General features: G+C 45.6%; 1 protein-coding gene across 1 annotated transcript in view; it reads right to left on the reverse strand.

Annotated features, from left to right (window-relative positions):
• Positions 1-326: 326 nt before the first annotated feature.
• Positions 327-18,080, reverse strand: part of LOC115302863 (protein farnesyltransferase subunit beta) — a 64,831-nt gene continuing 47,077 nt past the window's right edge. The window contains exons 8-12 of the mRNA XM_029952848.1: positions 16,171-16,300; positions 13,437-13,569; positions 8,057-8,168; positions 7,095-7,209; positions 327-1,767 (exon numbers count right to left, since the gene is read on the reverse strand). Of these exons, the coding sequence (XP_029808708.1) occupies positions 1,636-1,767; positions 7,095-7,209; positions 8,057-8,168; positions 13,437-13,569; positions 16,171-16,300 (622 nt within the window). The 3' untranslated portion in view covers positions 327-1,635. The remainder of the gene's footprint in view (positions 1,768-7,094; positions 7,210-8,056; positions 8,169-13,436; positions 13,570-16,170; positions 16,301-18,080) is intronic.

An 18,080-nucleotide genomic window follows, 5' to 3' on the forward strand; every position in this document is an offset into this window, starting at 1 on the left:
ATTCTTGCCTTCAGACTCAGGAGCACAGCCTCTGCTCAGAATCAGAGAGACCCACAGACACCATGAGATGCCGTGTACAGAGTGCTGGGACAAAAACCGAATCGCTCTGGGAGCTTGGGAACCACAGAGCTGCTCCCGCTGCTGTTAGGCCCGCCGTGGCGTCCACTGGAGGAGGGGGTTGAGGGTGGGACCCAAGCCAGCTCCCTGCAAGGTCTGTTGTCTCCCACCTGGGAGACCGGAAGTCTGCGAGCAATCTGCAGTAACTCCTAACACCGCACATCCTGAGGGAATTTTCTGGGTACCAATCACAAATGAGAGACATCAGAGAAAATGTTATTCTTTTATTATTTCAAGGAGGTAATACATAGCCCAATCCGCCAAAGCAATAGGGAATTAGAGGCAGCAGACGGCCAGAGTTTCGAGAAGAGCCTTGCGCTGCTCCTCTGAGCTCCTGTCGGCTCGCAGTGCGTGGCTGCGTACATGAAGGCCAGTGGGCCACATGGAGTGTGCCGTGACTGCAGCAGTGGACAGATGGCCCGACTCAACACCCCGCTGACCGAGAAAGGGCTCCCTGCGAGCAGCAGAGGCCGCCGCCAGCCTCTCTAGCACTTGATTTTATCTCTGTGAGCCTAGAGTGAGCAGGATGTGGATAAATCCTGAGTTAAATTAAGGTGAAAGACCTAGTAGTGTTAATACTCGGGATGAGAGAAGACAACACTGTCTTTGAGGGCGATGGGCTGAGGGTCTGATGAAAGAACGATGGAAACACGCAGAATGGCCACAGGCTGCAGGTGCTGCCTTGGGGACACGAGGTGGGTATTTCACATACATGATGGCGGCGGTGGGGGAGGGGGCTGGGGCTGCTTTCTTGGACACAGAAGCGAACTAGAGGTTCATTTTCCACTCATCATTTGTTTCCTGGGTCTAAGTCACCACACCTGTGGCTAGAGCGAATCCTGCCCCTGCACCCAACGGGGGGACCCTGGGGAGACGTGTGGCTCAGTTCTCCAGTGCGGAGGGGGAGGGACTCACAACTCAAGGAGACCTTTCTCCCCTACCCCCAGCTCCTTTCCCTTGCAAACAACAGGTGGGAGGTGAGAGCGTCGGGGATCTCCCAGTGAAGTCCCACCATGATTTTTTTCTAGAGAATTCACTGTGATGGGACCCAAGCTCCCCCTCCCCCTTGGCACGGAACAGTCTTACTTCCACTCAGGGGAGGGCACCTTCCAGGTGACTTAATGGTGACGCGCAGGGGGGAATCGCAGCAATGACTCACAGACACCATTCATTTCAGTACAACCATCCAGGTCGGAGAGCTGGCGGCGAGGGACTTGTCCTACCCAGCATGCACTGTCCCCAGCAATCCTGGCCAGGCCAGAGCCGGGGTTAGATGCCGCACGGACTGACAGAGTTTTGGTTTGACAGAAGTGGAAAGAATTTCTTTAAAAAAACCACACCACTATGTTCTCCAAACCCAGAGCCATCAGTTTGTTTTGTTTGACAAGAAGGGACAAAGGACCACAGCTCCGTAGTGGCCAAGGCTTCTGCCGCACACAATGCAGTATGTACCGAAACGCATAAACCTTGGTCTGACCGGGGAGGTGGGCAAACGTAGAGCCCGGGGCCCTGTGTCTTCTAGTCGGTGGCAGTCTCTGCTGGTGCTTCATCCTGATGTTCCTCAAAGCCTGGGATTGGCTTCTGCAGAAAGTGCATGGTGGCCTGGATCACCTTATCCGGTCCAATATTGTACACAGGGTGAGTGGGCTGCTGCAAAGAGAAGAAGAGATGCCTTTGAATCACCCCAGCGGTCCTTGGTGAACATGCACAGCCTTGAAGCCTTTAAATGGACCTGTAAGAATTTATCAGAAGAAGGAGTCATCAGAGATACACAGGGAGATTTATTACACAAGGCCCTGATGTTCAACAACAAGGTATTAATTTTTTTTTTAATATTTTATTTATTTTTGAGAGAGAGAAAGACAGCATGAGCAGGGGAGGGTCAGAGAGAAAGGGAGACACAGAATCTGAAGACAGGCTCCAGGCTCTGAGCTATCAGCACAAAGCCTGATGCGGGGCTTGAACTCATGAACTGCGAGATCATGACCTGAGCTGAAGCCGGACGCTTGACCAACTGAGCCACCCAGGTGCCCCAACAACAAGGTATTAGTAAAAGCACTTAACAATACATGGGACACAAAGGAATATTACATAGCCATTTAAAAACATGCTTTCAAATATTTAATGAGAGAAGGGCAAATGCTTATAATATATTATGTGAGGAAAACAGTATATACAATGTTATCCCTAACTTACTTTTTGAAAATGTGTTTGTAGATGTGATTTACAGGCAGAAGTTGGACATACACCAAATAGGTACCATGATATCATTGCTTTAAATTTTCTTAATTAGACTTTTGTATATATTCTAATTATTAAGACAAACTTGTATTTATTCACATTTGTAATCAAGAAAAAGGACCACAACCCTATGACGCAGTAAAAGTGTCAGGCCATATTTAAATTCTTTTATATTATTCCACTAGAGCATAGAAACTTTAGGTCTGAGACAGAGCACACCTGGAGGCCAACGTTCAGGACTCTTCCATCCCGGGAGAAGGAAGGAGGGGACAGAGTCACAGGAGAGGTTTGAAAACTAGTAAGAGAATACTATGAGCAACTTTATGCCAAAGCCTGTAACAGCACACACAAACTGAATAATTCCATAGAACAATACAAATTTTAAAAATTTACTCAAGAAGAAATTCTTTAAAAGTTATATGAATACATTTTTTTTAAAGTTTTTATTTATTTTTTTGGTGGGGCGAGTAGCAAAGTGGGGAGGGGGGAGGAGAGAATCCCAAGTAGGACCCTGCTGTCAGCACAGAGCCTGATGTGGGGCTCAAACTCACTGAACCATGGGATCATGACCCGGGCCGAAATCACGAGTTGACACTTAACTGACTGAGCCACCCAGATGCCCCAACTTTTATGAAGAGATTAAATCAATAATAACAATTGCTTATTCTGCTCCACGATTCCTCCCCCGAAATATCAGGCAGGCCTGGGTGGTTTATCAAGGAAGTGCTATCAAACCTACAAGAAACAGATCATCTCTAGTTTACATAAACTTTTTCGAAGTCTAAACAAAAGGCAGGGGTGGAGGTGGAGAGGAGACACCCATCTAATTTTATGAGGCTATGATAGTATACTGAAATATAAACTGGAAAGAGCAATACAATAAAACAAAAATTTAGATCAGTTTTTCTCATGAATATATGGAAAAAAAAAGTCCTAAGTAAAAATACTAGTCAGGGGTACCTGGGTGGCCCAAGTAAAAATACTAGTAAAAATACTAGTCAGTTGGTTAAGCGTCTGACTCTTAGTTTCAGCCCAGGTCACGATCTTGCAGTTTTGTGGGTTTGAGCCTTGCATTGGGCTCTATGCTGGTGGTGTGGAGCCTGCTTGGGATTCTCTCTCCCTCTCTCTCTCTCTGCCCCTCCCTCACTCACACTGTCTCTCAAAAAAAAAAAAAAAACTAGTCAAAAATGCTAGCAAACTGGGGCACCTGGAGGTTTCCGTTGCACATGTGACTTATGGATTTGACTCAGGTCATGATCTCACAATTGGTGAGTTCAAGACCTGTGTTGGGCTCTGCGCTAACAGTGCGAAGACTATTTGGGGTCCTCTCTCTCCCTTTCTGTCCCTCTCTCCCTTTCTCTCTCTCAAAATAAATAAATAAACTTTAAAAAAAAACTAGCAAACTGAATCCAGGAATGTATTAAACACACACGCTCACCTACCTATGACCATAAGAAGGGCTGATCCTGGGAATGTAATGTTAACACTAAGCATTTATGAACAAAATATAGCATGTTAGAGTAAAGGAGAAAAACCAGATGTAGAAACAGCACTCAATAAAATTTAATATTAGATTATGATTGGGACAAACAAACAAGAAACAACCTGGCAAACCAGGAAGAGAGAGGTAAGTAACATCCTTAACCTGATAGGAGGTATTTATCAAAACGCTGCAGTGAGGATCCTACATAATGCTGAAATTAAAGACGCCTTTCCATTACAACCAGAAGCAAGATGGAGCGCCCCCTACGACCACCTCCAGTCAACACCCTTTGGGGGTCGAAGCCAACGTCCGGAGGCAGGAAAAAGAAATAAAATTCTTAAGAATCAGAAAGAAAAAGGCAAAACTCTCCTTATTTGAAAATAACATCACATTCTACAAACTATTACAACTATTATTAAGCAAGTTCAGCAAGGTGGCTGGATACAAAATTAAAATATAAATATCATTCTGTACATTAGTTACAACCAGTCACATAATATAAAAAATATTCTAGTCACAATAGTCACAAAAACTATAAATTTCCTAGACATAAGTCTAACAATAGATGTGTTAGTCTTTTATGGAAAAAATGGTGTAAGACCACTGAAGGGCATTAAAAATAATCTGAAAAATCATATTCACAAATGGAAAGCCTTAATACTGAAAAGAAGTCTGTTCTTTCCCATTAATCTTAAATCTAATGCAATTCCCATAAAAATTCCATTATAGGGTTTTTTTTGGTGGAACTTGATAAGCTGATCCTAAAATTCATAGGAAAAGGCAAAAAGCAAAGAACAGTAAGGCAATTTTAAAGAAAAAGAACAAGGTGGATGGCACCTGCCTACTTGTATTTACAGTTTGTTTAAGAGAGCACAGATGGGCAGATAGACCAAAGGAACAGAACAGTCACCTCATATATAGAAACTCGAGTGCGTGACAGACATGGGACACACATCAGCAGGAAAGTTGTAAACTTCCGTAAGTGGGACTGGTCAACTGGTCATCTACATGGAAAAAAGATAAAATTATATCCAACCCTCACCACAGACAAAAATCAATTCCAAGAGAATTAAAAATCCAGATGGGAAAAGCAAAACGTTAAATGGTTTGGAAGAAAATAAACGTATGACCTCAGTGTAGGGAAAGATTTTTTTTTTCTGAGAGAGACTAAGTGTGAGCGGGGGGGACAGAGGAAGAGGGAGATACAGAATCTGAAGCAGGCTCCAGGCTCTGAGCTGTCAGCACAGAACCCAATGCAGGGCTTGAGCTCACGAACCGTGAGATCATGACCTGAGCCAAAGTCAGACGCTTAACCAACTGAGTCACCCAGGTGTCCCAGGAAAGATTTCTTTAAAAAACCTTTTTAAAATGTTTATTCTTTATTGAGAGATAGAGTATGAGTGGTGGAGGGCAGAGAGAGAGGGAGACACAGAATCTGAAGCAGGCTCCAGGCTCTGAGCTGTCAGCACAGAGTTGGATGCGGGGCTCGAACCCACAAACTGTGAGATCATGACCTGGGCAGAAGTCAGACGTTTAACCAACTGAACCACCCAGGTGCCCCCAGGAAAGATTTCTTAAGTACCCCTCCACACCCTCAAAAACCAAAAGGCAGTAAAACTGTTCACTATAAAATTAAAAATCTTCAACAACTAGAAAACCCACTAAAAGTGAAAAGACAAGTCACAAACTGGAAGAGATTCACTACACACATGCCACCTACACAGGATGAATATTGAGAACACAGGAGAACTCCTTCGAATGTGTAAGAAAAGGGCAAACAATTAAAATTACAAATCAGCAACCAAGCAAGCAGCTGGCAGGCAATTCACAAAGGACCTCACAAGAATGGTCAGTGAACATTTGGAAAGATGCTCAACCTTACTAGTCATCAGGGAAATGCAAAAACAAACCATTCCCCATCTATCAAACAGCAGAAAGGAAAGGCTAGACCACAGAAGCAATTCATTTGAGTATTGCATGAGCGTAAAATAACACAAGCCACGTGGGCAGTGGGTCAGCACTGTCCATCAAGATGAAGGTGTGTGTTCTCGTCAACCCAGCAAGTCCCTCCTAGAGAAACTCACAGAAGAATGCACACTGTGACTCCGTCTGCAATAGCACAAACCAAAACCATCTCAGTGTTAACCAACAGGAGAAGAAACACCAATTGGGGGTACATTTATACAAGGGAATACCACGTGGCTGTTGAAATGGGTACGCTAGAGCAACACATGTGAACACGGCTAAACCTCAAAAGTGTGACGGTTGGCAAGAAAAGCATTGCACGATGAGTGATCCAGTAGCTCCTGTTCTAGAAGCATGAAGACATTCTCTGTCTATATTGTTCATGGATACACACATATGTCGTGACAGCACAAAAATGTACCTGCAGACATGCCAAATGTCAGACTTAGGACAAGGTTATGCTGGGGGCGGAAGGAGAGAGACAAATGGAACAGGGCTGCATGGGAGGCAAATACAGAAAACTGTTAAGACTTGAAAAAGCTGAGTGGTTGCTACTCTGATTTTCTCTGGTTATCAGTGAGGCTGAGCATCTTTTTACCCAGCTATTGGCCATCTAGGTTCCTTCTGCTGGAACTATTCTGTGACAGTCTATAGGGGCCCCGTTATTTGATGGCCGTGGACAGTCTTAGTTGGATTCGTGTCACAGGCTCAAGACTCGGCTCAGGGATGTTTCCCACAGCCAGGAGGATCTAGGGCCGGAGGTGGGGCTGACAGTTCTGGGGCAAACACACAGGCTACACGTGGCACGGAGGGCCACAGACCAGGCACGGTGGTGGCACACTGTAGGGAGGCCTCATTCACAGAGGTGGTCTGGGAAGCTTCTCCGGAGACACAGCAAGCCACTGAGGGCTCCAGAAAACAGTCTATGCAGCCATGGCTGCGTGGCTGCAGATTCCAGAAACGTACTACCTCTTAGTACATTTCCTCGGAGGAACTGTGAATAGAGGTCTGGGTCCTGGGGCAGGGATAATGACACAGAACCTCTGTCTCAGACTGGATCCCCCACCCTGGAACCCTGAGTTTGCCTTGAGGTCGTTCCCTCCTGGGTCCCAGGCTCTCTCCAGGGGTGCTGCAAATGGAAGGAGGGTGGGGGCCGCATACTCACAGGCCCGTCCACAGCGGTGTGTGGGCAGTCATGCAGAGCAGCATGGCTGCTCTGATTCAAGGTAAGCCCCATCCTGGGGACCCTGTGCCGAAGTGGCATCAAACCCCCCCCATCCCGCCTTACCAGAGCATTTTCGGGCACGCCCAGGACAACGTCATGTAACATGGCTCCACTGCCGAAGTGCTGGGCTATGGACAGGCCACTGAGGCAGTAGCACGTGTGGTAGAAGTCCCGAGACCTGCAAGGACAAGGTGGCTCTGGGCAGGGGCTCCTGTGCTCCTTCCCCCCACAAATGCCCCTAGGCATAGCCTCCAACAGGAGACTCGGGCCTGGAACACACCCCACATCCCAGGCCCAGGCCCAGGGCAGCATTTCTCAGAGCCCCACCCTTCACCCCTGGCCCCTGCAGAGTCAGCCCCTCCGGGGTTCCTCCAGCTGCCTTCCAGAAAGGACTCTTCAGGGTAGTGCTGGTGCCAAATTAATGTATTTCTCAAAAGAAAACAAAAAAAGAAACCCCTACCAGAATGCCTAGAAATTAGCCAAATTCTCTGTGCCAAATGCTGGGGACCAGCCTTCAGCTGGGCCTCCCCCTGGATGCTGACAGTAACAGGGTGTGTGCTGGCCCAGTAGCAAAGGGAACAGGACTTATCTGATTTCCCTTTTCTTTTACTGTGGCGCCTCAAGGTATTTAATCTATGCTGCAATAGTTGTGATTAGAATTTCTGTTTATGACACTCAAGGCTTTTAAAGTCCTATATCCTGTTCTATTTAAATCAGTTTAGTTAAAGAGAAAAAAAAGGCAAGAAAAGGCACCAACCTGGTAATCTATGTACCTCCATGGGGGGGCATGTAAGCTGGGGGAGAACATGGGTGCTGGGGGTGACAGGACGGCACTGGAAGGGGTGCCCCCACTCGGAGACCTCTTCCCACAGCACACCAGCACCAGGCAGCTGGGTGGAAAGGGACACTGCCCACTCCCAGACGTTTAAAGGTCAGCAGCTGCTGGCCTCTGGCTCTGGGGACACTTGAGTGGCACTCCCTCTCTCCCCTCCCTGCCCGTCCCTCCCCCAAGAGAAGGCACTCACTTGCCAGGCTTATCCAGAAGCCCCCCGGCGGGGCACTGGCAGCACATAAGAATGTACTCCTGCAGGGCCTGCTGATGAAACATCCAGTGGCTCATGCTGAGGGCAGGGTCGCCTGCAGAAAGGCAAAGCGTCAGGGCAGCCAAGGCCTGGTGGGCATCCAGCACAGTATCAATGACGTCTTCGTATTTTATTACCCACTGGGGACAGTTAAGGTTTCCCTCTATTCTTCCTGGACTAATTTTGAAAATTACATTCTTGGGGCACTTGATATCTTCACCCATGTCCCATGATATACCCCTTCTCCTGACCTTGGACTTGAGTCAAAGAGCAGCAGTCCAGTGAGATACCTTGGGGTGTACCCCCTTACCTGTCCTGAACCACATCATTGACAGGCGCGGGCCGGCTGGCTCACTCCGCCCTCCGGACCCATCCTCGCACTGCTCCTGTCTCAGTCTACAACTCCCTACTCTGGGCTTCTTAAGACAGTTCCTCTAGCACATCCCTGACTCTAATTGGCCAAGAGAACTTTCAACAGGGGTGATGTCTGTTCCTTTTACTTTTCTAAGCCTGAACTTAATGTATCTCCAAAGGGCATCCTCCAACTCTTCTCTTGGCTTCAAAAACTATTCCTAAGGAGGATTACTAGTAACTGCCAGGATTTCTGCATCCTATAATATGGTGGGGCACCTGGGTGGATCAGTCAGTTAAGTGTATGACTCTTGATTCCGGCTCAGCTCATGATCTCACAGTTTGTGAGTTCAACCCCTGAGACGGGCTCTACACTAACAGCAAGGAGCATGCTTGGGATTCTCTTTCTCTCCCTTCCTACCCCTTTCCCACTGGACTCTTTCTCAAAATAAATAAATAAACCTAAAAAGAATATGGTAGCAGGAGCAGAAACTGGCAGTTTCGGTAATATTGCTCACGTATGAACAAGCAACTGGCCATCTTCCCTCTGAAGCTGAATCCCGTATGGTCAGAGGATTCGTGGGCCACAGTTACTGAGTGAGGAAAACAGACAAGACTGCCGACAGCGAGGTGCTTGCAGAAGCATTTACATGGGAACTGGTTTTTTAAAAACACACCCATGCAGTAAGCCCCTGGCCAGTTTTGTACTTGGATACCTGGGCTACTACAGAGATAGCAAACAATCTGTAAATAGCAATTAAAAGCTAATTTCTCCTTCATCCAGTCTTTGTTTCTATACATTTTTCTATGTAGTTATTATAATTTTGCATTTTGCATTTTCCATTTAACACTGTAGGCATACATTTTTCTATGCTGTTATCACACTGTTGAGTTTTCCTTTGTGATTTCTTCTTTAAAGAAGCATGTTTAATAGGTACCGGGTTTCTAGGAGTGGAATGATGAAAATTCTACAACCAATTATGGCCATGGCTGCACAACTCTGATTACACTAAAAACCACTGAGTTGTATATTTTAAGTGAGTGAATGGTATGGTATATGAATCATATCTCAAGAAAGCTGTTATTTTCTTTAAAAAAGCAAACTTGTTAAACTTCAGGATCACCGCATTAAACATCTGTATGAAATATACTTTTATTCTACATCCGGTAGGAAACAGAAGACTATTAAGTGCCAACCTGTCACTAAAAGCAGAATCTGAAAAGAAACTGCTATGTTCATTTTGAGACAGATTACAGAGTGGGTCGGATATTTTTTTTCTTTATGTCTTTATTTTTCTATTGAGAGACAGAGAGTGAGTGGGGGAGGGGCAGACAGAGATAGAACCTGAATCAGGCTCCAGGCTCTGAGCTGTCAGCACAGAGCCCGACACGGAGCTCGAACCCATGGACTATGAGATCCTGACCTGAGCCAAAGTCAGATGCTTAACCGCCTGAGCCACCCAGGCGCCCCTGTGTACCTGCTGTCTTATGCAAGTCCAAGGTTCCAAGTCCCAAACAGTAACCGACATGCTCAGCCACATGTAGCTCAGTTTCACCGGTGGACAAATCCAGGCCTGGAGTGTGTCCCAAGGACATACAAGCACCAAGTAACCATCAATCTAAACACAAACTCACGGGTCTGCTGCTTTCTCACTGTTCCACAGAAACCAAATAACCCACTCATTTAGTCAGCACTTAATATTTTTAAGATCTTAATAATTCGTTCCTCTACTCAACCACTGTCTTCTACACACCTACGGCAGCCCCCTGCATGGATCTATTGATGACCACTTGCTGAGCGAGGTCAGACTGGGTTTCTGTGCTGCTGTGCATTGGTCCCTTGTTATGTCTTTAGCTAGCAACATGATTGTCGCCTTTAGAAAATGTATTTGGTCATTTACTACAATAAAAGTACTAATGCACATGCTTAGAAAAAAAAAAAGCAGAAGTACAGAAGGAAAAACAATTCAGCATGTTAAGTTTCCCGTCCTTCATCTCCCAACCTCCTCCCAAAGGTGCCCATTGCTAAAGGAGTTTTGCTTGCTTCCAGAAAAAGCTGCGGAGAGGTCAGCCCGTATGCAAAGAGACCGCTCTAGGCCTGGCCCTTTACACGTTACGCTGTATCCTAGAGAGTTTTCCAATACTCACTCAGTGCATATAACCATGACTATATGCAGAGATTCATGGTTATATGGAGAGATCATAATTTATTTAACTATTAAACTTTTAATGAGCAGTCGGGTTTTTGCCATTAAAACCCACCTCAACACACATCCTTTGCTAATCTCTCTGCAGGTAAATTCCCGACAGTGCACTTACTGGATTTCAGTAATTTAACAAGTCTCCAAACTACCCTCCAAAAACCAATAGAAGCTATTTACACCTACACTAACAGGACAAAAGTGCCTGTTTTTTCCACACTCTTCCCAACATTGGGTGCCACGTTTTCTCCTCTCTGCCAACCTGACAGTAAAAACGACCAGCGTCTCACTGATGGTATTCACATTTCTTTCATTGCCATCTTTCCGTTTCATTAATGCCATCTGTGCTGCTAGAAGCACGGCTCTGACAGCGGTGTAGGCGGCGATCAGGCATTATACAGCAAGTCGCTCACCCTTGCTGGTCTCTGTTTTCTCATCTGTAAAATGGGGATAACAACAGTACTGACTTCACAGCATTGCTCTGAGGATCAAATGAGAAAATACCTGTGGAGGACTCCATTCAGTCCCTGGCTGAGGCTGAGTGCTTGGCCAGCCTTGGCGGCCAGGAGGCGCAGTGGTAGCACAGGGGCTGACACTGGTAGTAGTTCTTCTCCTGTGTGTCCAGAATCTGCCCGTTCAGATCCTCTGGCTGCTTCTCAGTGAGGCTGTTCATCTATTTCTTAGTGATTTAGGAGCCTCTCGACTCGAAGAAATCAGCCCTTTGTCATTTGTCACAAATTACTTGTCCTACCTTGCTACTTGTTTTGTGTATAGCATTTCTCTTCTTTTACAAAAGAACTTTATTTCTGTTTTTCTTTATGCAAGAAATACAAATTAATTGTAGAAAACTAGAAAAATACACATAAAAAAAGAAAGAAAACAAATATCGCATGTTGCTTCACAATCCAGATGCCTTCTAGTAATTTTTTGGAGTCAACATTTCGCTAAAAATGGAATTATACACAGACTGCTTTGAAACCTTTGATCACAGTGTATTATGAAAATCTTCTAACACTTGTCTCCTTGTGACTCCCAGCATCAGTCAGTATTCTGCCCATCGTGAAGACACAGCCCTTCGTCCCTTCCCACTGCTGCTGAGAAGTGGGTGAGCGGCAAGCTCAACACAGGCCTTCTCCCAGGCCCTGACAGAAGCTTCCAGGCCCACGATTCACAGGCAGCCCTTTCCACGGGCAAAACTTTGAGTGTCATTAGTCCTCCAGAACTGTGCCACAATTAACAGAATGTCACCCGGGGCCCCTGAAGACACCAGCAGGGAGCACTCCTGTTACAGCTCTCCTGGATTTTCCTGGCATCACCATCCCTGCCAGGGACAGGTTTGTGAAAGGCTGACCATTTTACCAGGGGCTTGACCTCACTAGTTCCAAATAAAGAAATCATTAAAACCCTAAGTTATTTTTGCTTTGAAAACATTGAAGTCTCAGGGAATTCTTGACCTCGCTGTCATAGTGGTCAAGCCAGAGATGGTGCAGGCTCCAGAGTCAGGGGGATGATCTATCTTAATGCCTTAGACCCTGAGCCCAGGGGCCCCAGGCAAAGAATCTCAGGACAGACTGAGACAGGAGAATGGGAAGACAATAGGGCACCTAGGTGGCTCAGTCAGGTAAGTGTCCTGCTTTGGCTCAGTCCTGATCTCACGGATCATGGGTTTGAGTCCTCGCTGGGCTCTCTGCTATTGGTGTAGAGCCTGCTTTGTATCCTCTTTCTCCCTCTCTCTCTGCCCCTCCCCAACTTGTGCTCTCTCTCTCTCTCTCTCAAAAATAAAATAAACATAAAAAAAAAGAATGGAAAGACAGGGCAGAGACTGTGTTTACTTCAATTCAGTATCCAAAGTGGCCACAACTCAGATAAAATGAAGAAACTAAAGAAAGGGGCTCAGAAAGAATAGCCAAAGAGGAGAAAAAAGCATTGGCCAGGGGGCGAGGCAATAGGAAAGAATCTCATCTTCCACATTTGAGCAATTAATTACCCAACTACTAAGTCCAAAGAAAACCTTCCCTCTGGGCCAAGGGATCTCACTGCAAGAACAAGTCAGCCCCCAGGAGGGCAGCTGTGACCTCCCCTCCCCCACTGGTCTCCTCAGAGACACGCTGCTCTCACATTAAATAAACCAGAAAGGTGGTTCAGGAGTCAGCAGGTGACCTGAGATTTCAAGAGATTAAATAAAGGAAGGCTCCTGAAGTCCTGCTTGCTGTCTAACTGCTTTGGTTTTGCCTTCCGATCTGAGACGCTAGAGAAATGTACGCAGGTCTCTCCACTCCAGTGGTACCGGTGGAACAGACTTGCATTTAGGATTCTTCAATGCATTTAAAATAGAACATTTCTAACAGCGGCAGCTACAAAGCCAGTCAGACCTGGTGGATCTATTCTCACGGGGTCCTGCTTCTCTGCCCCTTTGTGCAATCGCCTTCTCAGTCACTGTTGTGACCACGATGCACACAGTGTGGGTTTTCAGTTCCGATATGACCGATACGAGATGCTGTGTTGGAAACCGTGGCTTCACACCCAGCGGAGGTGGCAGTCACCCTGGGGCCCGGGACACACACCTACCTCCTCCTAGCCACAGATGGTTTGAAGCAGCCAACTGTGACTCAGCTAAACCACTGGAATTAAATCCTAGTCTGCACGTGTATGCAGGAGACAGGGGCAGGCCACATGGAGCACTTGGAATCCAGGACAAACACTGGCTTCCTGACATGGGTTAGCAGCCGGGGGAAGTCACCCAGCCCCTGCCCGCACTCCCCAGGGCTCACCTTGAGCATGCAGCGCGCGGTGCAGCAAGGGCAGGAGCCCCGCCTGCCAGAAGGAGTAGCAGCCGTCCACCAGCTTGTTGCAGCGGCCCTGAAATCCACCTTCGAACCGCATCTGCCGGCTTGTCACCCATTGCTAAGGAGACACAGAAGCGAAAGGCGGTTGGTTGTAGGCTAAGCTCCCATCTCTGGGCTTCCTGGCACCTGAATTCTAGTACTTTGGCTGTTCCTTCCTTCCCCGCACTGGTGCGGGTGCGGACTGGACCATCTAAGCTGGACGCTTGCAGGGCAACCAGTACTGATCTCTATTCCGTGCCCAACGGCCAACTAACCACCTTTTCCCGGGTTTCAAATGGGTTGTGGTGCTGATAGAATAAAGACATCAAGTTGGCCTATAAGAAGACTTGCAAATGTCTCTCAGTAAACAAGACTTAACTAGGAGATTTAAGGCAAGTAGCTTGTTTCTAACCACTTTCTCTTCTAAGGGAAGTTTATTAAAAGCAGATAAATGGAATTGTGTGCTATGTCTCACTGGATGACTGGAGACCTAACTTTGACTTGGCACCTGAAGAAATTCATTCATGGTTTCTTAGCAAGTTACTTGCAGGACTAGAAGCGGAAGTCATTCTCCCCACCACCAGAGGCTCTGTCAGGTCTAGCCTCTCTACCTCTGGGGGAAACCTGGCTGGCTAACAGAACACAATCTTCTACTCTGAACTTGTAAAATGGTTCTTGATGTTACTCAGCAGTCACACTTGATACTGCACATCCCTACTTATCTCCAAATTTTCTAAACACACTCTGCTGCCAAGATCAAGATAGCCATGGGTTTGGCCCTCCAGGAATGAGCAGCACCAACTGGCTGAACAGATAATGACATCTCCATTTCCCTCCCAGGCAGCTCTAGGCACCAGCCATGGGCTTTCGCAACTGAAAGGTACAGAGTAGGACATTTCCCCCTTCCCCCATCCCTAGGTTCTTACTTGAATGAGTTCCTGAAAGAGCTACCAAGGACTCTTTTTGGAAGGGGGTGGGGTATCTTTAAGTTAACAGGTATGGAGTTTAGATTATATCCCTGTTCACGGCAATACTCGCCCATAAGAGTCAAATCCCAAGTTCTTAGAAGAAAGACATAAAAAAAAAAACTACACTGCAGGTGGAGGCACTAATATATCACCAGTGAGTCTGAAATGAGCCAGTGCTCTAGGGATGATGCCATTTAATGAAAGCAGGTGAAGCATCACTCAAGAAAAGAGAAAACAGGTCCTACAGTGGGGAGTCCATTCTTCATTTTCACTTATCCCATGGACCAAGAATTTTTCTTCCCCAGACTAAGGGTTTTTAAACCAGAGTATATAATTTTTTCCAGTGCCGAAGCCCATGGGTTTATTCTGTTTCCTTCAGCTATATGAATTCATAAAATCCTTCAGATATAGGTCCTAGTTCTCTCAAAGCAAGTGGAGGGGACAGAGTGGTTTGGGTAAGAAGGACACTGGCATTTATTGAGCACGTACTATATGTTATCCTTTAACCTTCAGCATCCAGAGTGCTAACCTCTCCTTTCACCTTCAAAGAACTGTTATCTCTTCCTTATAGAGGAGAAAAATAATCTAAGTCAAAACAGACCAATTTTCTAAGGTCACACGGAAGTGGTAGAGACAAGGCTCAAATCTAGAATTTTGCCATTGTAACTGAGGCTTCTGCTAATTACATTCCTTATTTCTTCCCAGGAAATGGGATTTTTATATTTTATGCCTTATTGGTGGTCAGATTCTTAAATGTCTAATAAATATTAAATCTAGTGCACAAAGCTGGCCATTTCAGTATGAACCTTCCAGAAAAGTACGCTACAGGAGGCTTCCTGTAGATGCAGACAAAATACTACTGGCCGTATATCTATAGAGTGTAACAGAAACTTTCTTGGAAGCTCATGATGGATCTCATGACAGTTCCTATGGTGAGCAGCTGACATCTGAACTTAGGGAGAGAAGATGAATGTCAGTTGCACCTGGTTTGCTTTGAGGTCATGGTTGGGAGTAAATTCTTCCCAAAAGACATCTCGGTGGCACTGCATGCATGCTTGTACACTGGGCCTCTGATGAAAATTTAAGAATAATCTAGTGAATCAGAAAGCAGTCATCTTTCCTTCTCGATATCTTTCAGGACCTTAGGGTCCAGACATAAATGCCTAAGGCTACCTACTCAATGCAACCACCCTGCTCTGTCCCGCTCATTTAAATGTTGTTATTAATATTCACATATTGCAGTTGGTAATGAAAACTTGACTTCAAAAGGCCTGAGAGCATTTCTCATGACTTTTTCTCTTAGCAGATTCTTTCTAAGACACATGTGGACCTCTAAATTTAAGAGACTGAACTACAGTCTTAGAAGCGTGAGGAAGGTACTCTGGCTCATTCCAGATGTTTGAGGGACTCAGGAAGACTGTGGAGTTGGCCTGATATACTACAGAAAGTTCATAGCAGGAAAGATGGAAAGGCAGTAAGAAAGGAACCAAGACCAAGGCCAATGTCCATTCCTCCCACTTTTTCAGACCAGTGCTGAGTGCCCCAGCAATGAAGTTGAAAAGCTGCACTATGGGTCAGTTAGTTCGTGAGCTCAGAGCAGGAACTCTGTTGGTCCTTCTCACAGCCAAACAGTCCCAAAGCATTGTGCGTCTGAGCAGTCATATCACCAGGAGCCTGGGGCCTGAGAAGAAGAGGGGTCCACTGACACTTACCAAGAGGCTCTTCAAGTTCAAGGAACGTTCCTTCTTGAGGATGACCAGTGCAGCCAGGCCACAGAAAGTGTAGCCACCGTGGGCTTCCATCCCTGGAACCCCACCAATTCCACCTTCCCAATTCTGACACCTAGGACGAGATGGAGAAGAGCAGATTGAGTGGTCGGTGTCAGCCCATGAGAGGCCACGTAGAGGAGGTGGGCACAAGGACAGAACCACCCTGGATGGCAAAGAATGAGTTTGTTCTGATAACGACACGAACCATCACAACTATGAATGGAAAGATGCCAGCCAATTAACTTTTGGGAGCGCCTTTTCCTCCAAAAAAAAAAAAAAAAAAAAGGGAAACTCAGAGAAACAGTTTACTTAGGTATACTACCCCAAATCATTTAGGAAAAAAGTAATAAAATCATATATACAGTATGACAACCACAGGTTAGAATAAAAATGAAAAATAATTGCTATTTAGGGCAGGTCTATTGCCGGTATTTTTCCTCTTTATTCTTCTGTATTTTCAAAAACTTGCTATAATGAACATATAAAACTTTATTACTACCAAAGTAAACTTATTTTTAAAATCAGAACTTCCTATATATTCAAATTACTCATTTACTAGTATCACAATTATTATTATTTGGGGTTAGACTATATATTAATAGTGTATTCGCTAGTCATAAAAACATGCCTCATCTTTTGACCAGCAATATAGGGTCATTTCTAGGAATTACTCCTAGAAAATAAGTTAAAATGTGTTCAAAGATCAGATTATAAGAATGTTTATGGTATTCTCATTTGTAACAGTGAAATACTAGAAACAACTCAGGAGCTCAACAATAAGGGATAGTTATATAAATCTGGGCATATCTGTATGATAGAAAACCACACATTTAAAATAATGCTACGGGAGTGCCTGGGTAGTTCAGTTGGTAAGCGTCAGACTGGCTCAGGTCATGATCTCACAGTTCGTGGGTTCAAGCCCCACATCTCACAGTTCGTGGGTTCAAGCCCTGCTTCAGATTCTGTGTCTCCCCTCTCTCTCTCTCTCTCTCTCTCTGCCCTTCCTGCACTCGCATTCTGTCTCTATCTCAAAAATAAATAAAAGTCATTAAAACTAAAATAAAATGGGGCACCCGGGTGGCTCAGTCGTTTAAGTGTCCGACTTCGGCTCAGGTCATGATCTCACAGTTTGTGGGTTCAAGCTCCGTGTCAGGCTCTGGGCTGACAGATAGCTCAGAGCCTGGAGCTTGTCTTCAGATTCTGTGTCTACCGTTCTCTCTGACCCTCCCCTGCTCACATTGTCTCTCTCTCTCTCAAAAATAAATAAAAACATTGAAAAAAATTTTTAATAAATAAAATAAAATAATGCTGTGAAGGATATTTAAAGATGTTCCAAATGAAAAAAGTTATAAAATGATAATGTACTGCATAATTTTCCTGGAATTCCAGAAAGATATACACCAAAAGAGTGGTTGGTGGTAGATTACAAGTGGCTCAGATTTTCTTCTTTGGCTCATCTTTAACAAATATGTTTTTCTGTGAAATAAAGAAATTTTTTTCTGAGTTTATTTTCATATGACAGTGTAGGACTTTACTTCTAATGATCTCCAAGTATGTACACAGAGTCGCACTCTGTAGGTGTGTCTGACTCCCAACCCCAACTGTGGTATCCAGGTGCACAGGGGGATGGGCACGTGATCCAAGAGCTGGCGGAACTTCCAGACGGCAGAGAAAACAAGCAAAGACACCGCCTGTCTTCCAGGCCCCTCTCCCTGGAGGTCTTGCATCTGGGGACTCACAGGCCCTTTTCAGAGCAGTCCGCAGGCCCAGGGGCGTCCCAGTGCAGAGCGCCAAGTCAAACCCTGGTGGCGTCCCCTGCACAGACTCTTCAGCACCTCTGTTCCATGATCCCG

Source organism: Suricata suricatta, chromosome 9 (genome assembly GCF_006229205.1).
Source record: "Suricata suricatta isolate VVHF042 chromosome 9, meerkat_22Aug2017_6uvM2_HiC, whole genome shotgun sequence".
NCBI classification, from domain to species: Eukaryota; Metazoa; Chordata; class Mammalia; order Carnivora; family Herpestidae; genus Suricata; species Suricata suricatta.